This window comes from Penicillium angulare (genome assembly GCF_028827245.1).
Source record: "Penicillium angulare strain IBT 27051 chromosome Unknown utg000001l_segment0_segment0, whole genome shotgun sequence".
In the NCBI taxonomy this organism is placed as follows: Eukaryota; Fungi; Ascomycota; class Eurotiomycetes; order Eurotiales; family Aspergillaceae; genus Penicillium; species Penicillium angulare.
Genome location: NW_026623160.1, coordinates 2,068,777 through 2,087,420, shown reverse-complemented (window position 1 = coordinate 2,087,420; position 18,644 = coordinate 2,068,777). Strand labels below are relative to the sequence as shown.

The 18,644-nt window shown below is 45.5% G+C and overlaps 11 protein-coding genes across 11 annotated transcripts; 2 read left to right on the top strand and 9 right to left on the bottom strand.

Annotated features, from left to right (window-relative positions):
* Positions 1 to 70: 70 nt before the first annotated feature.
* N7478_000739 (uncharacterized protein) lies at positions 71 to 660 on the bottom strand (the record flags this gene model as incomplete). The annotated part of the gene is made up of 3 exons (XM_056916954.1): positions 71 to 176; positions 323 to 475; positions 524 to 660. 3 exons carry the CDS (start codon positions 658 to 660, stop codon positions 71 to 73), a joined length of 396 nt encoding a protein of 131 aa, XP_056784834.1.
* A 320-nt stretch (positions 661 to 980) lies between these two features.
* Positions 981 to 1,467, bottom strand: N7478_000738 (uncharacterized protein; the record flags this gene model as incomplete). The annotated part of the gene is made up of 3 exons (XM_056916953.1): positions 981 to 1,195; positions 1,257 to 1,308; positions 1,354 to 1,467. 3 exons carry the CDS (start codon positions 1,465 to 1,467, stop codon positions 981 to 983), a joined length of 381 nt encoding a protein of 126 aa, XP_056784833.1.
* Positions 1,468 to 2,802: 1,335 nt separating this feature from the next.
* On the bottom strand, positions 2,803 to 3,741 carry N7478_000737 (uncharacterized protein; the record flags this gene model as incomplete). The annotated part of the gene is made up of 1 exon (XM_056916952.1): positions 2,803 to 3,741. The coding sequence occupies one exon, from the start codon at positions 3,739 to 3,741 to the stop codon at positions 2,803 to 2,805; it is 939 nt and encodes a 312-aa protein (XP_056784832.1).
* Positions 3,742 to 4,033: 292 nt separating this feature from the next.
* On the top strand, positions 4,034 to 4,505 carry N7478_000736 (uncharacterized protein; the record flags this gene model as incomplete). Its single annotated transcript, XM_056916951.1, has 2 exons — positions 4,034 to 4,048; positions 4,101 to 4,505. 2 exons carry the CDS (start codon positions 4,034 to 4,036, stop codon positions 4,503 to 4,505), a joined length of 420 nt encoding a protein of 139 aa, XP_056784831.1.
* Positions 4,506 to 4,517: 12 nt separating this feature from the next.
* On the bottom strand, positions 4,518 to 5,408 carry N7478_000735 (uncharacterized protein; the record flags this gene model as incomplete). The annotated part of the gene is made up of 1 exon (XM_056916950.1): positions 4,518 to 5,408. One exon carries the CDS (start codon positions 5,406 to 5,408, stop codon positions 4,518 to 4,520), a length of 891 nt encoding a protein of 296 aa, XP_056784830.1.
* A 2,801-nt stretch (positions 5,409 to 8,209) lies between these two features.
* On the bottom strand, positions 8,210 to 8,707 carry N7478_000734 (uncharacterized protein; the record flags this gene model as incomplete). The annotated part of the gene is made up of 1 exon (XM_056916949.1): positions 8,210 to 8,707. One exon carries the CDS (start codon positions 8,705 to 8,707, stop codon positions 8,210 to 8,212), a length of 498 nt encoding a protein of 165 aa, XP_056784829.1.
* Positions 8,708 to 8,980: 273 nt separating this feature from the next.
* Positions 8,981 to 9,577, bottom strand: N7478_000733 (uncharacterized protein; the record flags this gene model as incomplete). Its single annotated transcript, XM_056916948.1, has 1 exon — positions 8,981 to 9,577. The coding sequence occupies one exon, from the start codon at positions 9,575 to 9,577 to the stop codon at positions 8,981 to 8,983; it is 597 nt and encodes a 198-aa protein (XP_056784828.1).
* A 297-nt stretch (positions 9,578 to 9,874) lies between these two features.
* Positions 9,875 to 10,443, bottom strand: N7478_000732 (uncharacterized protein; the record flags this gene model as incomplete). Its single annotated transcript, XM_056916947.1, has 2 exons — positions 9,875 to 10,317; positions 10,374 to 10,443. 2 exons carry the CDS (start codon positions 10,441 to 10,443, stop codon positions 9,875 to 9,877), a joined length of 513 nt encoding a protein of 170 aa, XP_056784827.1.
* Positions 10,444 to 12,957: 2,514 nt separating this feature from the next.
* On the top strand, positions 12,958 to 13,462 carry N7478_000731 (uncharacterized protein; the record flags this gene model as incomplete). The annotated part of the gene is made up of 2 exons (XM_056916946.1): positions 12,958 to 13,203; positions 13,265 to 13,462. The coding sequence occupies 2 exons, from the start codon at positions 12,958 to 12,960 to the stop codon at positions 13,460 to 13,462; spliced, it is 444 nt and encodes a 147-aa protein (XP_056784826.1).
* A 59-nt stretch (positions 13,463 to 13,521) lies between these two features.
* Positions 13,522 to 14,565, bottom strand: N7478_000730 (uncharacterized protein; the record flags this gene model as incomplete). Its single annotated transcript, XM_056916945.1, has 1 exon — positions 13,522 to 14,565. The coding sequence occupies one exon, from the start codon at positions 14,563 to 14,565 to the stop codon at positions 13,522 to 13,524; it is 1,044 nt and encodes a 347-aa protein (XP_056784825.1).
* Positions 14,566 to 14,840: 275 nt separating this feature from the next.
* Positions 14,841 to 18,129, bottom strand: N7478_000729 (P-loop containing nucleoside triphosphate hydrolase protein; the record flags this gene model as incomplete). The annotated part of the gene is made up of 2 exons (XM_056916944.1): positions 14,841 to 15,913; positions 16,713 to 18,129. The coding sequence occupies 2 exons, from the start codon at positions 18,127 to 18,129 to the stop codon at positions 14,841 to 14,843; spliced, it is 2,490 nt and encodes an 829-aa protein (XP_056784824.1).
* Between the last annotated feature and the right edge of the window lie 515 nt (positions 18,130 to 18,644).

The following is an 18,644-nucleotide window of genomic DNA, read 5'->3' as shown; positions in this document are numbered from 1 at the left end:
TTGTTGTAGATTCTCTCTACTAGCGCAGAACTGGTGCATGATATGTAATTTCAGCTGAGTGTGGACCATTTTACATGATATATTTCTTGATGAAATCTGGGACATCCTCCCATCCATTCGCATCCAACACGCGTACACGTCCATTTCGCAAAGCTGCAATTCTAATCGAAAACGCTCTTTGATCGTGTTAGAAATTTAATTTCACAAATTTCAGGTCTACTGACATGTGGAGCAGGAAATGTTTTGATCCATCAGGCTGCAGATACCTTGTGAATTCATTTCGTTAGACTTGAAGCATGAAGCACTACTCGCAAATACATACTCGTGTCCCATTATGACACCAATAGTCCCCATCTTAGGGTTCCGTTGAATTGTTCGGCCGATTGCGTTGGTCTGTGATTTTCTAAGTAATCGACCGTGGATGCAGATCAATTCCCCGTCTTGAAACTCGCAATGTGTGTAGTTAACAGCCTGGCTTTTCGAGTATTAGGAATGTTTTCCTTGAATACGCAGTATCACATACTAGGGTTCTCCACTTGGGGAATATTCCTTCCATTCAATAATGAACTCGTAATTCAGGTCAGGTACAGCGTCGACAGTTTGGTTCGGTGTATCGGCGCCATGATTACCATCGGTGGTTGGATTCCAGTTGCTGGTCATATTATAGGCCTCAGAGAAAGATCATAAATTTGGAAAGGCATAAGAAACTAAAATTGCAGACAACGGTACTCCTCTTAAATACGTTAGTCGCTTATTTTTTTTTTCATTCTTCATTTTTGACTTTCAATATCTGCAATAAGCCCGGAAGTAGTGCAACAGTACAAGAATAGCTCTGAGCCATGCCCCACAAAACATCGTGCATTCCAGTATTACATCAATGATTGCAGAATGCGACAAGTCCGAGTACCGATAGCTCTCAATCTTTCAACTTTTCATGGATTATCAGGCAAAGCTAGGCAAACAACGCCGGTACTATCATCCTAGCGGGTTTTGCAAAACATCTTTTTGAAGCTTTCCGGGTCCATGTCTCCATTAAACAGGACACTGCTGCTGCTCACAGTGCCATTTCTCATTATGTGAATACTAGGTCCACCCTGTTTTGGTATATCACCCGCGGCATTACCGTTGAATGCAAACGAACTCCCATCAATTTCGGTACCGGAAAAGGCGTGAGCAGATCCTGTAGAAGAACTCCCTACGAGTTGAATATATGACATTAGGTTTAATAACATGATGACAACTGATTGTGACATTACCTTGTCGGTGTTCCTTCTCGGCATTTGGGGATCTTTGGTTGAGACGAAAGTCCTACATCAAAGAGATGCCATTAGCTGAGAGAACTTTTGCCCTTACTTTTGCATTGATGGGACTTGCCTTCTCTGGAATGGAGCGAACCATCGGCCCTGTATGATGCTGAGTGGCATGGCCACCACAGGTTTTTTCTTCGTTCTTGCTGTTGTTATCCATGCCGAGGGAAGAGTCACTGGTAGGGCGTTCTTGGAAATTTCAAACAGACAGATGACTGGAAATTGCGGGGTGTCCTTTAGATATACCAGGACCCCCTGCTATAAATACAATGGGATGTTTCAGAAATAATGAGTTGTATTGAATTACCTATCTCAGATACGTGAGCCACTCTTGCGGTGAGCCTAGCTGAGAATTGAGTCAATTTCATGGCCACCATGACCTTTTGATCTAATTTTAACATATGGTGGCACTTCGGCAGGAGATTTGATTCATCATGACCCGGAAGAATTTATGGCAATTCCGACCCAGGATAGAGCTCATGATAAAATTTGATTAATTAGAGTATATATGGGAGAAAGAGATGAGTTAATTTTTTCCCTTTCTATTCCGTCGCCGAGTCTAGCAAGGAGCTTGGCGGCAGCTAAACACCAAGCTGCGAGTCAAAGAAGTTCTGCCAAGCCATCGAACGCTCATGACCCCTCACTTCCCCACTTTCGATGTCGCAACTGTACCATGGTCTGTCTACCATAAGTGGCTATTAAGTGCTGGATCGAAGAATCGCTTTGAAAATTCCCAATGGTATTAGCCCGCCCTCGATAGCAGGAGGCAGATCTCGATATGGATTCATTCTAACCAAATGATGTGCGAGGGTGTAGATTGGAAATTTCCTTCCCCGACCGAGCCACGGCCTTCAAATCCAGTCGGGCATCTCGAGCCCCATTAGACTCGGCGCAGATAGCGAGGTTCAAAGGCATCGGATTGCTTCATGGGCCCTAGGAAGCACTGCACCTGGGCAGGATTACTTTATCGATGATCAGGGATGGAGGGTTTACGACAGGTCGAGAGTTGAGTCCTTGGTACAGCCTCTACTACGCACTCTCGGTCTACAGGTCTGTCTTCACGTCGGGAGAGAAGAATTTTATTGACGCCAACAGGGCCGAAATTACATGATGTGGCGCGTGTCCTCCGTTCGCGAAATCCCAATCCACCAGGACGTCTTTCTCATACCAATCAACATCGTCCACGGAACCCCGCAGGTCTTAGATAGGCATGGTGGAATCCATACCATTGTATTGGGCCATTACTACCTTGTACTCCCTGGATTACATGTTACCCCCGATTTCGATCTGCTGGTAGTAAATATGAGGTCAGACGACCAGGGGTAACACGGTGATCACAGCTCCCTTGGACGGATGTGATCCGAAGTGCCATTTGTTTCCGATTGGCCAAACTCGGAGAAAGATTGGAATACCGCTTCGATGATGGGAACTTGTTGTGGCTCATAGTCAAGAATGTGGCAGATCATACCAAGTCTGACATAAGGATTAGCCGATTTCAAAGACGCCTTGCAAATAAACTCACTCCACATAATCTCCCGCCAAGTATTTCACTATCCCAGGCACACAGTATGGTATCCAACCGTCTTCTTGTATAGGAACGCTCGCTGTACCTAGTTGGTCGACCACAGTGGAATAGCTTTTCTTGTTGTTGGCTGCGATACGCCCAAACATAGCCGCCGAGCGTGGTTCTAATGGTGTCAGCCTGCTTCTGGCAAGTCTGCAGAATCACGGCCTTACCAAGGAGGAAGATCTCCCAGCTCTTGTATCCCCAGCCATTTTTTAGCAATGTTGACATACATCGGTTGACCCATAGAGCTCCGGAGCAATAGTAATCCAGAGTGGATGTTTTCTTGCTGTCAGAATACATCCCCATCATCGAGTATACCGTATCTCTTGACATTCCGATTCGCAACAAGACCGTGCAGTAACTAAGAAATATCAATTTCTGATAGGCCGCAACTCGAACCGCAAAGCTTTTATCATTGTCACACCGGCAGATAAACTCGCCATACATGCAACCTTTCAAGACCAGGTTTTGATTGTCGCATGGGTGCATTCGCGGCAACATGATGCTGCCTTCCGCAGACACGAAGATCGCCGCAGTCTGCTGGCCTAACATCAAACACATAGCTTGCCTGTTCCTCTGGACAGTGTCTACGCCTGCATCTTTTCGTGCCTTTTGCCATTCATGACGACCAGGTATCGATGATATGAAAGCCTGGAGTTGCTTCTCCCACTCAGTGGCCGATCTTTTTTCGGCGAGCTGTCGGGCTTCGGCGGCCTGAGGCCTGCATTCCACGAAGCGAAAGTCGTTCGCTTGCTGTTGCGATGGTGCGGAATGAAGATCTGGTGATGATTCTAAAGCCTGGAACTTAGATTCCAAATACTCGATATATTCTTGATCACTGCCCACAAAGTCGAACAAGCGAGGCATTTTTGGTCTGTCTGCCCTAGAAATCACACTCGGGTATGAGGCGCTTTTAAGTCGTGCCGATCACCTACGATCGTAGGTACTTGATTTGGCATAGTCACACATTCTCTCAATACAGGATCTCAACACACAAAGTGATATGTATTATTTGTCATGTACAGGTGTTTGATTCATTGCGTTGCATCCTAAATTGAAACGTACTTAATACCTCCAGTACTCTGCTGAAAGTGATCTGCAAAGGCCCTTTCGTTCAAAAATCCTTATCGCTCCAAGGCAATTTTACCCTTCGATCAAAATGGCACAGCTCAAAGTAATTCCTGTCGTGATACCCGCATTCTTTTTTTTACTAAATATACATATAGACAATGCGAATCGAATGTGAAAACATTGACGACATTGAAATGAACGGTTTGGGGGATATCGTGCGAGCCGCCATTTCTTTGGGATATTACCAAGTCGAGATAGCTGTCGAGCCCGAGGGGGTCTCACGCGTCTGCTCTGTCTTCAAGGATCTTACCTCTTGTCGACTTTTGAGCACGGATCCTCTCTTTTCACGAAATATTGTGATTTTTGTAAGAGCGAATGGGAAAACATACGCGGATGATGCCTACAATGCGCTTCGTCATATTTGGACTAGGTATCTCTCAGCTCAAAATCAGCCGAACATGCCTTCGGATCCACGGCTCATGAAATGGTTTGCCACCGAGCTTGAACGAATACAGGAATTAATGCGCCATTTTGGAAAGCAGATAAATATCCATGATTGAAATGCATTTTTTCTAAATACGACTCAAGTTTAACTCTTCTCGGACTCTGCGTGTTCGTTCCTTCCTTGCATTGTGATAAGTTGCCTCGCCATTTCCTGGGCCTTTCTCAATCCATCGATGCCACGACTTCCCGGTGTTATAATATCTTGACTTAAAACGCATCCTCTTTTGGATATAAGAGGCCTGAACCCATGTTGTCGACCCAATATCTATTTTGGGCTTCGAGTGACGGGTCTCAAGCACATCTGCTCCCTCATTCTCGCAGTACAGCGCCATTGAAAGAGAATTCAACGAGGCTTCCAACTCGGGGCCAGATAATCCGTCAGAGAAGAGCGGAGATCTCCGTAGATCATTCAATATTTCAGTAATGGTATGTGATAGAACATCAAATGGAGCCGACCAAGCTTGATCATTGCTCCACGAGACTGACATCACCGCCAAACTTCGGCAAATTAGAGAAAGGCTCTCGTAGACGGATATGCGGGGACGCTCCAAACACTCTTTTGGGGTGCACAGCGCATTGAGCCCTTGTGCAGATACTTGTTCTATGCGGCAAAGGATACACCGGAGACGGTGACGCAACTTTTCGGCAGATAAAGAAGATTTCAAGATGTTCTGTCGCATCATATCGTCTCGTAAAGTCGTCCACACCTGCTGTGTTTCTTGATCGCACTGCTGCCAGCTTTTTCGTTTCATTTCGATCAAGCCCTCGCGACCAATCTGTGGCGTCCAGTCATCCTCAGCACGGCGGATAATATCTCGGAGTTGGCGGGAATCATCATTCTTTGCGGGTAAACATCTCTGAAGGAAGACATAAGAGATTACAAGGAGTAATTGAGAGAATGAGAATCGGCCGGGGAGTGGAAATGGTTCTAAAGATGCTGACTTGCGTGTGTCACTCATGTTGGCAGATTAAGGTAACAAGCCATTCCGTGGATCGGATGGGTTGCGCCCTCTTTAATAGACTACCGAACTAGAGTGTAGGCCTATTTGTCAACATACTTTGGATGTCTCATAATGTCATAATGAACGCCAGTGGCAAGTCCGTATTCTCAGAAGGAAATAATCAACTTAGAGTGGTCAGATGTGATCCTTACTTTTGATGCGACTTCAGAGCCAGGGGCGCGAATACCTCATCACTGCGTTTCGAAAGGCAAAAAGCGCTTATGAGTTTGCTTCACATTTCTCACTCCCCAGCCTAAACCTTAAGTCCTGTGATACGGAGCCGCATTTTTGGGCTTACTATGTCTGGCAAGTAATAGGTATTCGGTTTTGCTGGGAGTGTGACTGAGGGTGATGTAGATGTAGGTCTCATGTTGAGCTCACTTTTGTGTTACAAGAGATTGACTTTCTACACCCAAGGTCAAGGGACTATGCCAAAGCGCAAAAATTAGCAATCTGGGCCAAATTCGGGGCCTCAATGCTGGCGAACTGAAATCTAGTCTTCGACCGTCAAATTCCGCTGATTACTGTATTGAGCGGGGCTCAATGGTCTGTTTCCTATCCATTTCATTGGCCTATATACATACACATGAATTCAATTCTTAGCTGCTTCTGCTATCATGAAAAGCAACTTTCCCAAATCAATCGACCCAGCCAGCTTGGGGAGCCTCCGTATCCTTTATTTTCGGCATTTGGCACTTCGCCTTCCGAGTCTCCATGGGCCATTTCAAGCCCAGCTCTGGTATGCAGCGCGCCATAAGTCATTGTCATAATCTCATAACCCGTCTGTCTCTGATTCACATTATAATTTTCCGCCATAAGTAAAACAAGCTCCGCAAGTCTACTGTCATTCAATCTTGATAGGCACATAATAGCCCCAGAAGGAGAAAGAAGCCTCGGGTGCTTGTCCTGCAGCTCTCGGCAGATAATGTCTTCCGTTACTGGGTGAATCAAGTTTTCGAATCTCTGCACAAGGTCAGGTAAGCCCCTAGCCGTATATGCCCCTTGTATGATTGCTGTTAGAGAGACAAAGTTATTCATTTCGAAGAGACGCTGTAATTAATCAGTAATGATTCACCTGATTCAGCACCGTAAACTCACCATCGCAAGGCTTTCAATTTTTGATTCCACATTGGTGATTGTCGCTAAACACTCCTCCACGGACCGGCTTAATTCATTTAACTTCTTCATGACTCGAGAACGCGGGGGGCTGTTCTCTATGGACAGTGCCGATAGGCTCATCTGCCGGAGGAGCATATGGTCTTCCATGGTCAGGAAATCTGCAAGGCTGTTTGTCGGAATGTGCTGAACGCGCCACAGGAATTCGGTATTAATATCAAACGGCTTGGTCCAATCGACGATAGAAGACCGATAGGTCCGGAATCGATAGCTTAGTAATGTCAATTGTTGCAAAATATCTCTTATTGACGTAGCGGTGTCAAGAAGCACCTCTAGGGGCTGAATGAAATGGGAGCGCAGGCATTGGATATTCAAGCTGCCCCTTGCGGAAGGTGAATCGTTTTCAATATCTTCAATCGCTTGGGAAAGGAAAGGATCTGTGTGGAGCCTTCCAAGAGCCTTTCGGAGTCAGCAAGGTCATCTCCAGTTAGCGATCAGGTGCCTTACTTTTCTCAGATACAAAAGGCGCTGTTCACAGGATACGTGATGTTGACAGGCACGACTGAAATTCCAGTAGAGATGGTCGTACTGAGAAGTGAATTGCTCGACTCTGAAGGAATGATATCCAAAACCCACTCTAACGAGGTCGGAAAACAGTAGAAGATTAACTTGTTGTTCGCTCCGGCGATTGAGGCTCACAGCCAATTCTTCTATTGACACTCTATTATCCTCAAATCTGAGCATGTGATCTTCAAAGCCTCGAAAGCTTTCCCGAACGTCACCAGTAGTAGACCTTTGGGATTTCTCTGAGCGTAAATCATCAAGCCCGAGGTTTTGCAATTGGCTCATCATCAAGTTGTTTGATCCAAGATGTAGGAACTTGCGGATTTTATCATGACGTAGGAACATGCGAATTTCATTCCTCCATCGTATCTGGCTTACCTGGCTCATCGGCACGTCCGTTGAGAATGGGGAGGTCCCTGGCTCCATGCCTCGAAGCGTGAGGTAGCTTGGGTGTTTTAAGCTTACACCCTAGAATGACCAGATCGCTTCTGTCCTGATTTCCCTTAGGAATAAAGCAGTATCAAATTTGCTCCCAAGTCGCAAAGGTGATAGCAGTTTATATTAGACTGACTGTGGCTCGGACCCATGATTTTATGAGACCTAAGAGCTTTGGCTTATGTGAAGCTGAAAGAAACCCCACAGGAGGTTCTAGACTCAATTGGAGTCTCTTCCGGGCAAGAAATAAAAACCACAAGACGGCGCAATGCAGATCTAGCTCCGATCGTTCGAATCTGGCTCATCAAGTCAGAGATGACTTACAAATTTGCCAAACTCTCGGCTGGGAATCCGAGTCAGCCTGCAATTCGGCTCACTCTGTTCATGTGCAAAATCGTGACAACGAAGACAATTCTGATTGTCACACCTCTTTACACTTTACGCATCGGTTACGAAAAAGAAAGTAGGGATAAGCTCGCCATTTCCTATGTTGGAATTTTTGAGGTTTGAGCTTAGTTACCACCTACCGTTCTCGCCTGTAATGTAAGATACGGTGGAAGAAAGAACAAAAATAAACTTTATAGAATCTAATGCATTTCTCAATACAGCCTCCGTACTAACAAACACCGTTACCAGTTGTTTCATTACAGCTCAGAAGCAGGGGACTGCGAAAAAATGTTTAGAGCTTCAGTAAGACGGTGTAGTCCAGCCTCCTCAGACTGAACGGCCAAACCCAAGACATCCAATGCAGCACCACAACGCCCAATGGCCTGTATTTTCCGCACAGCGATGTCTTCCAAGACAGAATCATTTCGGGGAATACTTAAAAAGGTTTGCTCTGAAATGGTGCCAATCCACATTGTGCTTTTCTGGCAAGTGTTCTGAACGATATCGATCAACGTATTTTCAAGATCGGTCTCGTTTATTGCCCGTCGCAAAGGCGGAAACTCGAGAATTATTTCCAGGAGTTCCGCATGGTCCATAGTTATCACGTCAGCTGCGGCCTTCAGAGCATCGTGCCAGACCTCCGGGGCTTTAACGTGGCTCAACAGCCAATTCACGGCAGCGACGTTTCCGTCCATAACGGCACTGATAATGTAGCCTTCAGGTGGTTGATGGCGTTTGGCAAACCACTCCCACATCACTATTGTGTTGTCTGTTCTTTCTGTGCTGTCTTTTCTCAAAACTGCATACCAACCCGGCCATTGGTCTTCTTCGTCTGGTGCGCCGAGATCTAACCCACGACCAAGTAGGGACCTTGCTAGACGGACATCAGCGAGCTGAGCCACATTGTGTATGGCCCTTGGCCCAAAAGATGCCCATTAAAGGCCTGGTTCCTCTTGAATTCTATCCCAGACTAACTCGAACCAACGTCGTCGCCAGGTAGAAGCTTGAATTACCGTAATCCCCTTTTCCTAGCCATCACCAACGGTAATTGGCTGGAAAAGCTCATTAAAGCTCATTGATGATACTATAAAGGCACCCGCTTCTTCATTATCAGCCTCAAATGCAACCCAGAGCAAGCCGTATCCGCGTGCGTTGAAGGTCAAGGGCCGGATAATCTTTTTGATCAAAATATTCAAGCACGGGATGCAATTCTTCACGGTCCATGACACTAAGTCTTCGGGTTGTTCTTTCTTGGCATGATTGTCCTTACAGCTAATGCAAGAAATAAGATCGGAAGAAGATGCATGCAGCTTCCAGTGGTCATGAACAAACTTATGAGTCGATTTGCTTGATAACACAATATCAATATTTTCCACGAGCTTGAGATGCCGCCCTTCGTTGAATAATGCCTGAATTGTGTGGAGACCATCATGCGAATCGAGCAAAATGAAAATGATCAGGCGTATAAGCTCCGTGGGCAGCAATTTCTCAATCTCCTCAAGACTAGACCACTGACTAGATGAAGGAGTGGGATGGCGAACGCCTGAGGTGACGCCTCTTTTCAATTTCATTTCCTTTGCCAATGGATTATAGGGCCCAAAAGTCTTGCGGTATTCAAAGGACATGTTGGTTGTGAGAGGCCTCAGTTAACGTTGTCTGGATTTGCATTCCTAGATGCCAGCCTACTCATCTTATATCTTAAGTACAGGGTACCTTCAGTATCGGCCTTCCTCATGCCAAGCAAAATACCGGTAGACACGTATATCTAAAAATCAAAACGATTCATTAATCAAATCACAGTGAAGGGATTTACAAAAGCGCGAAGCATTTTAATCCTCGGCAGTATAATGAAGCTTGAGTAAGATACATACAAAATCCCGAAACGATCTTCAATGTAGCCCGGTTATAGGCGAGAGAATACCTCAACAATTATTGGTAAAATAATGAGATAACGTTCCTAGTGGTGCTTTAAACTTCCGAGGGATTCCATTCACAGAAAGTTCAAGCACCCAATTTCGGGTGGTGTCATGATCATCGAAAGATGGAGCGATGCTTTCCAGAATGGCCGGGATAGGGTCGTTGGAAATGTCCGGTAAAAGCACTGAAATTTTATTACCAAGGCTCTTAACAATCTTGGTGAGACCTTCAGGCTCCTTTTCGATGAACCTCTCGCCGCGGGTGCGAAGGATAACACGGTATAATGCAAAAGAGGCTTCTGGCTCATCATACGAACGCAAGGAAAGAGTGAGAAAAATTTCACTGGGCGTCAAGAAGGATGTCTTGGAAAATAGCCTGGAACATTCTTCTTTCAGAAGCGTGTGAGTCGGCGTGAGGTAGATTGCCGCCTTATCACTTAGTATAAACACTATCGAGAGCAGTGAGTAGGTTGTTCATTTGGTCCGGAACCTTGGAGTCTCTTACGCTGTGGGAACATGTCCAATTCTGATTGAAGCTCAGCCAAGCTTGGCTCGTGGTAATCCTGAGTTGCCATTATGAACAGATACTTGTTCAGATGGCTTATTCAACAGCTCCTCAAGGGGATCTTCCGAGCTTTATAGCCAACGCCTTACAGCACTCTTATCTCTCAGTCACGCATGTAAGCACTGTGCTGGTCATGTTCAACTGATACAGGTCACAAAATCCATCACTCAACTCAGTGAATGAAGACATAGCTCCTTGAGTGCTTCTGTGAGCCGACTTATTCCGGGTTCATGCACCGGGAATTATTAATCTAGTACTTCAATTGGAGTATTCATTCTGCTATAAAGCTCGATGCACAAATTACTTGACAAGGAAGGATGAATTGAGAGTATGGGCACCATTGTAGTAGATCAGGATTCGGCTTCTCGGCCCCTTGTCGTCCATGGCTTGCAATAGATCAAGGGACTCCATGATAGCTCTTATATCTAATAAAGCAAATTCAATAACTCGCCGACCTCCTTCACTACAGTAAATATGTCACCAAGATAGATACATTCCAAACATATCATATATCGACCATTATTCCATCCAGTTCCCGGGATTGAATTCACTTTAACGGGAGACTGAAGATCGCAATCAGCCTCAGATCCGCTAAAGAACCTCTCTGCAGATACTTCCCGGCCGATCAGGATAGCCACTTGAATAAATTTTCCAAGATCATGGGCCAAAAATTTTGGATTGCTGATTTGCTCTCCGAGTGTTTTTGGTATGGCTTTCACGGGACAGATACCCTGTATGGCGTCAATCATTCTCAGGGCATTCTGAATTTGACTGAGCGTGATGACGAGATCCTTGTACCCAAATTCCTCCTCCCATACTTCGATGAGATCTCCTGGAACTGTGATTTTGTGACGTCCTAATAAAATGACGCCTTTTTCTCCTAATGGGTATAATGGATATCAGAGCCTGTTTCTTCCAAAAAGAAATGATACTGACCAGGAACACTCATTTTGCTAATTGAAGACCTTCGTATTCTCACGTGGGGTAAAGGATATGATCAATATTTTATATCGATAACAGTAGGCTATGTTTCAAAGGAGACTCCTCGACCTACTTATATAGTCATTTTCTCAGGGAACAGATCTGTTGTCTTCAATTAAAAACGCTGCGCGCATTTTCGTTGTTATGTCAGGAATGAGACTCGATGAAAAGGTAACCCCAAAGCCCAATGGCAATCTCCCCCTTCCCATCTGATGTCGATGGTGTCACAAGGTGATTTTTCTGTCTTAGTTCACTGAAATCCATTCAAATATTCTTAAGCCCATCAAAATCATATCCCTTCTTGTTTTCGGATAAGGAAAGTATCACGCGCCTACCCTAAAAAGATGCTTCCAACTAGTACTCGGTCTCGACAATGATTGAATACCTGCAGGAGAAGCATCAGTTATACAAAAAGGAAATTAAAAATTCCGAATCTTAAATCTAAAACTTTCCTCTGCATTCTAAATGTACCCAAGATAGGGAATTGACCTAACATTGTAGGATCCAGTCCTTGGATGGGAAAGATCACGCTAATTTTGGTTGTTTTATGAGCGCCAGATAACTTTGCCCCGAACGTAAATACTAGGCTCGAGTAGGATTATTGCTAGTAAAATCGATTCTAGACCAGGCAAACACTAACCTTTCCTGGCGAAAGACTTGCTCCAAACAAGTCTTTCGTTTGGAAAAGATTTGGCATTGCGTCATTGCAAGTGGAGTCTCATAAACCGCTAACCTCTTTAGGCGAAAGACTTGCTTGAAACATGTCTTTCGCCAGAAACGGGACAAGGCTCTTCTGACCCCTGCAGCCCCTGCGCTCGGCTTGGCCACTCTACTCTAGACAAGATCGAAAAATAAGAGAAGAGAAAGCGATAGTACTCAGAATATTTGAGCAAGTTGAGGGGAGTGGCCTTATTAATAGAGAGTCTAGTATAGATCCGCCACCCCATACCCTTGTTTAGTTTGCCCTGTTTGCCTACAGCAGGTTTTTTTTCCTGCAAGTCGCTGTATTGCATGCTGTCGCAATTGAAGGAGCCCCAAATTTCGATGGGTGCACGGGAGAAAGCGAAAACATTGAACGTTCGATTATTATAATTGTTCGTGGTCGCCATTAGTAGAATCGAGTTGGATTCGACATCTGCACAGACTGATGGTGAATTCTAAAGACGTAAGAGCCAAAATGCTCACAAATCCATGTAAGAGTTGGAACCTATTTCACCAGCAAAAATTTACCAACCGTAACTTGAAAATGCCTAGTCAGCACCCTATTTCAGAAGCTTAATTGAAGATAATGTAGGGTCACTGGCACTTCAATGACAGCCTGGTGTGGAGAAGCGCTCTAGTATTTATTCCTGTCCCGGAGCATTTTCGGTAAATTGTTATTCCGATACGATAATGTTTGGCCCAAAATTGGTGCCCGCCTGCCCCTCACAACTCTTCAACTGAATATCATACGTCAGCCTACGGTATGTATAGCATTTTTTAATATATCAAGGCCTCCTGTACTGACGATTTTAATCTTACAGAAGGCTGCCTCGACCGAGCTATGGCAACAAATCCGCGCTCGCCGACAGCGGATATCAAAGTCGAGATAGACAAGCTCCCAGACTTGGCAAATACCGTACGCGCTGAAATCAGGGACATGATTCCAGAAACGGCAATTTCAGGATTAACTATTGCACCTGCCGATCTCTCCAGCTCGACGGAGGACGAGCATGGTAATAAAAAATATACTGGAAGGATGTTAGAGGAGAAAGTATCCCTTTTTGTGCTGAAAATGGAGATTGGGACAGTAAGTTGCCCTATAAGCGTTGGGCTAGGGTTTGCCTGAGTCTGACCAGCATTCTGTTTAGGCATGGAGGTGGGAGCTGGTAATATGGCAAAAGCCTGGCAGGCTAGTTTACGACCGAGATTATGGGTATTTGATCCCTTTGTCAAAAAAGATCAATCTGATGCCGGGGGGAGAAGTGGAAGAGGGGCAATACGCCAAAGTCAGTGGTCAGCCAAGTTTCAGCCCAAAGGCCGCTGCTATTTTTCTTGTTCCATTATGATAGCTGGTCTAGAAGAACTTGAATGCTGTATACTTTTGTTATTATTGTATAATATTTCTTTAAGTAACAGGAACAGAATGACGGGCTGTCAGCGGATGGGATGGGGTTGTTGAGGATAGATCTTTGGATGTTTCATCGTTACTAGGATCCATTAAGCTCTCCGACTCCCCAAGCCGACTCCAAAATCCGTGTGATATATCTACTAGGTTATCTCCATGATGAACACCTTGTGTATTCAAGTTGATGGGACTAGCATCAGGCCCGATATGCAACTCGTGACCGTCTGGGGTCCCGCCAAGGGGATCCATCATGCCTGATGGAAGATTGAAATCGTGTACATTGACTGTGCTGGCGTCGGGCCCGATATGCAACTCGTAGCCGTCTGGGGTCCCGCCAAGGGGATCCATCATGCCTGATGGAAGATTGAAATCGTGTACATTGACTGTGCTGGCGTCGGGCCCGATATGCAACTCGTAGCCGTCTGGGGTCCCGCCAAGGGGATCCATCATGCCTGATGGAAGATTGAAATCGTGTACATTGACTGTGCTGGCGTCGGGCCCGATATGCAACTCGTAGCCGTCTGGGGTCCCGCCAAGGGGATCCATCATGCCTGATGGAAGATTGAAATCGTGTACATTGACTGTGCTGGCGTCGGGCCCGATATGCAACTCGTAGCCGTCTGGGGTCCCGCCAAGGGGATCCATCATGCCTGATGGAAGATTGAAATCGTGTACATTGACTGTGCTGGCGTCGGGCCCGATATGCAACTCCCAGATACCTGCTCGTGGGGTCTCATCACGCAAATACATCTCCTCCGATGGATGACCTATAGTCTCTATTAGACTAATATCAGGGCTACCCCGTAGACCTGGTATGTCATCCCTTAACATAGGCTGCAATTGATTTCCTGGTGTATAGCATCCATGAAGAATATTGCTATTCTCCATGCTACCATGTATATTTGCTCCACCAGGACCATGGTCACTTTGACCAGTAACTTCAGTCTCAGGCTCAGGTTGTGTTTGCATTGCAATAATACCGAATTGCGATCCGTTGCAGCTAAGAGGTACTTGTGGTGAGGCTTCGAAAGTAGGGTGGATCATATCATTCTCTTACCGGGTTGAAAATTAGCAAGATATCTTTGCTAACCATAGAAAATCACTCACCCAGACCTTGACAGATCGAGGCCTCTATTGGAGCCCACAGTTTATTCATCAGTTTATCTGCCAAAATTTTAAGCTGTTCATCGCCTCCCTCCTCTTGACGTACTAATTCCAACTCTCGCATCTGCTTTAAACGTTTTTCGTCATCAAGACTCAGTCTCTTAAGCCTTCATGCTATCAGCGTGCGTTTTTTTAAATGATAACCATAGGACTACTTACTCCGTATCGGTACATTTTCTCAGAAAAAATAAGCTACCCAGATAGAAATAGTTTTGAGGCTGCGAGCCTTCCTTTTTATTTCCTGCAATTGCCCAGCAAAGAGAATCTAGTCGTTTCCCCTCATCCAGCCAATTTTTCATGGTTTCAAAAGAGATTTTGAAATGGGTTGAGTTGGAAGCAATTTTTGCTAGATCCTTGACGACACTTTGAGTAAGGCGATTAGTTCCCAGTCTTTTTCGCAGTCGATGAAAGAGCGCTTTGACAATTCGCTTTCGGACACGATCGAGTTCACTCGATGATCCAAGACTTTGCAGATACTGACATGTACTGCCGAATGGTTTTTCATGGAGCGTTAATTCCGATGAGAAAAATGAAATTGGGTTTTGAAGCCATTCTTTGACGAGGGTTGAATCAAGATCAATAGCAGGTTCCCTACCCTTCCGTTTTTTGGGGGGGCGATTATTATGTGACGCGGTATCTGCGGTCTCGCCTTCCCGTCGTTTCTTCTGACGATCGTTTTGAGATGCCGCATCAATTTTAGATCTATCGCCGTGTGTCGGCGGTTTACGTTTGTGATCATTGCTGCTCTCTCGGGTGTCGCTTTTGCTTCCCGAACTGTTGCTATTGCCCGCTGTGGCTGTGGTCTCTAGATTATCGTTGTTACTCTCTTGGGTGTCGCTATTGCTTTCCGAATTGTTGCGATTGCCTGCCGTGGCTGTGGTCTCTAGATCATCATTGTTACTCTCTTGGGTGTCGCTATTGCTTTCCGAATTGTTGCGATTGCCTGCCGTGGCTGTGGTCTCTAGATCATCGTTGTTACTCTCTTGGGTGTCGCTATTGCTTTCCGAACTGTTGCGATTGCCTGCCGTGGCTGTGGTCTCGGGACTCGCGCCCACCGAAGTCTTTGGTTCAGGGCTTTTCCCCCTCGTGCCCTGACCCACCGAATCATCGCTCATTTTGAACTCACGTCTGGGGTTATCTGTCGTATCGTGAACACCATTCACGTCTTCAAGCCTCTCAGCTTCTAAGTCTCCAGCATGTAACTGATTAAGTCGTGGCCATAATTTGTCTAAAATACCAATATACTAAAAGAAGTCAGCTTGCTCATATTGTGGTTCAAGTATCAATTATCGCACACTGACAATTGTATTTGAAAGCTCTATCTCGACTGTGGTGGCTGCAGAATTTTGAGCCTGCTCATACGCATTTGTGAGACTTTGGATCATGAGTTGGCTCTCTGGAAGACTGAGTCTAATCATAAATGTCATGTTGATAGAATCTGGGGGTACGCTAAGATGAATGAAAGTCAGGGGCGCGGGGAGGGTAACAGTCGTATTAAGTTCCACAGGTGGGCGGGGGCAGATTCTGATTGTGATTGGAGGGAATCGCGGTCGCGTACACCCACTCCCGGAGATAAGGCTCAGCAATGGAATCCATATTGCTGAATGTGGTAGAAAACCAAGGGTATAAGTAGTGTCGTATGCAGCGACTGAGGTAGTAATAGTGATTTACATTGTGTCTATGTTTTCTTGTCGAGCTCATCGGTTGTTAAGATCTTGCATATGGATTCACTACTGCCGCATTGGCCTAAGGCTATGTAGTATGTTGACGGAAATAACACCCTCCTCACTACAGTCGAATACAAGCCACCTCACAAGCTTCCCACTGAGACTCTTCGTGTGGGGCTAATGGACTTATGGAGGGAAATAGTCAAATCAAATGAAATACCCAAGTTATTGGTGGGGAATGGTGAGGCTCGATGGAAATAGAATGATTGCCATTAAAAAACGCTGGCATTATAGCTTTGGTATCTTTTTCCAAGAATGATATGATTTGCCGTTCACCACACTCGAAGGACGAGGTTTCACCTGAACTCTGCCACTCCTTGCAAGTGGTCATTGATGATAAGGTGGATGGATGATGAGGGCCTAACTTTTGGCTGCGATATTCAGCACACGTGGTCATCATTTGTAACGCAGTTTCATTTTCGCCCAGCGATCTTAGGGTTAATGCCAGATTATTCAAGCCGGTCAGAGTGCCGGGATGCTCTGGTCCAAGTACCTCCTTACAAGTCTCCATCACCTGCAGCTGGAGATCTTCGGCTTCCTTCCATCGCCCCTGATTCCAATAGGTTGATGCTAGGTTGGCCATGCTGGTCAGAGTAGAGAGATGTTCTGGCCCAAGAACCTCCTTGAAAGTCTCCATCACCTGTACCTCGAGCTCCTCGGCTTCCTTCCATCGCCCCTGATTCCAGTAGGTTGATGCTAGGTTGGCCATGCTAGTCAGAGTGTCGGGATGCTCTGGTCCAAGTACCTCCTTACGAGTCTCCATCACCTGCAGCTGGAGATCTTCGGCTTTTTTCCATTCCCTTCCCAGACTATACGCTAAACCAAGCATATTAGAACTCCTCAGTGTTCTTTCGTTCCTCGCCCCAAATAGACTTTCCCTTGTTTTCATTGCTTTCATTCCCATCTTTCTACTATCGTTGAAGTTCCCTCTCTCCCATGCAAACAACGCTGATTTGTGAAGAAGTGATGCCCACTTTTCCATTGAGCCTTTTCCGACCGGTTTCTGCAAGGTTGCACACTGCACATGAGGAAATAGCATCTGACACTCTTTCCAATTCTCAAACCTTCCTTCGGGAAAATGTCTATCCAACCTTGGGATAAAAACTTCATTCCAGTGCTCTAAGCGGTCTTGAGCTTGAAGCCATTTCTGCATTCCTAGTTGGACCAATCGATGCATCTCAAAATTTGCTGGATCTGACGTGACGGATATCAGCGAATAGTCTCTGAGCAATAATATATCGTTCTCAAACTTGTCGGCGTCGCTGGACACGCTTATTTCATCTTCTCTGTCACTTGAATCGCTCTCTTTGTTTTTCCCTTTTGTAGCTTGAACTTCCTGCAGGAGACTGTTGGGGATCCCTTGTCTATCAAAGAAGCTCATGAGAGATAAGAGACCTGCTGCTGATGGCCTTCTTTCCTGAATATCCTCAAATGATATCTGCCATGTTACAAGGATAGCATTCTTGGCTTCTGGGTCCCTGCGAAGTTGGCCCCCTTCATAATCAAGAAGATTGATTTTCTGCTTATCGCTTTTCTGAAACCTTTGCAAATATTGTGGCACTGACTCTCGTGGTGCTCTTTGCTTGATAAAAGCCGCCGCCTGCACAATCGCGAGTGGCATAAACTCTAGAGCGGCAGCTAGCTGAATACTTGCAGAGCGCTCGGGCTGTGCCCCAACCTTCTTTTCAAAGAGCGAGATTGCGTGAGATTCGTTCATTGGTTCAACTGAAATGATTTCATAGTCTTCCACGGTTCTTGAAGCCACTTACCGCTCCGCACGAACTTTCGAACTGTTCGAAGTTCGCGAATTTTGACGATTCGAATCGAATTCGAACTTTGCTTTTCGTGCTTCGAATCTATGGGCGATTCGATTCGTCAAAATTCGCGAATTTCGAACAGGTTCGCGAACCAATGTCTAGTGTTCGAGGTAGTGGCTCCGCTCGTGCTGCCAGCCATAACCTCAACAACTGTGACCGTTGTGTCCATTGGATTCGAATGGTGTTTTTAGTACGGCTTATGATATACATTCAGAGCTCTAAATATATTGAATCAGGTATAGAATTTCACTCGTATGTTTGCCAGAAGAAACCATAACTATGTAATTATTCAGACTTCCAACGTGCGGCATCTTTCAGCCTTAATAAAGTCCCAAGGGTCTTGCCTTTCATGGAGAAACGTCGAATTCCCAACACATCTCTCCCGCCATTGAATAATCTCTCGATATCTACCTCT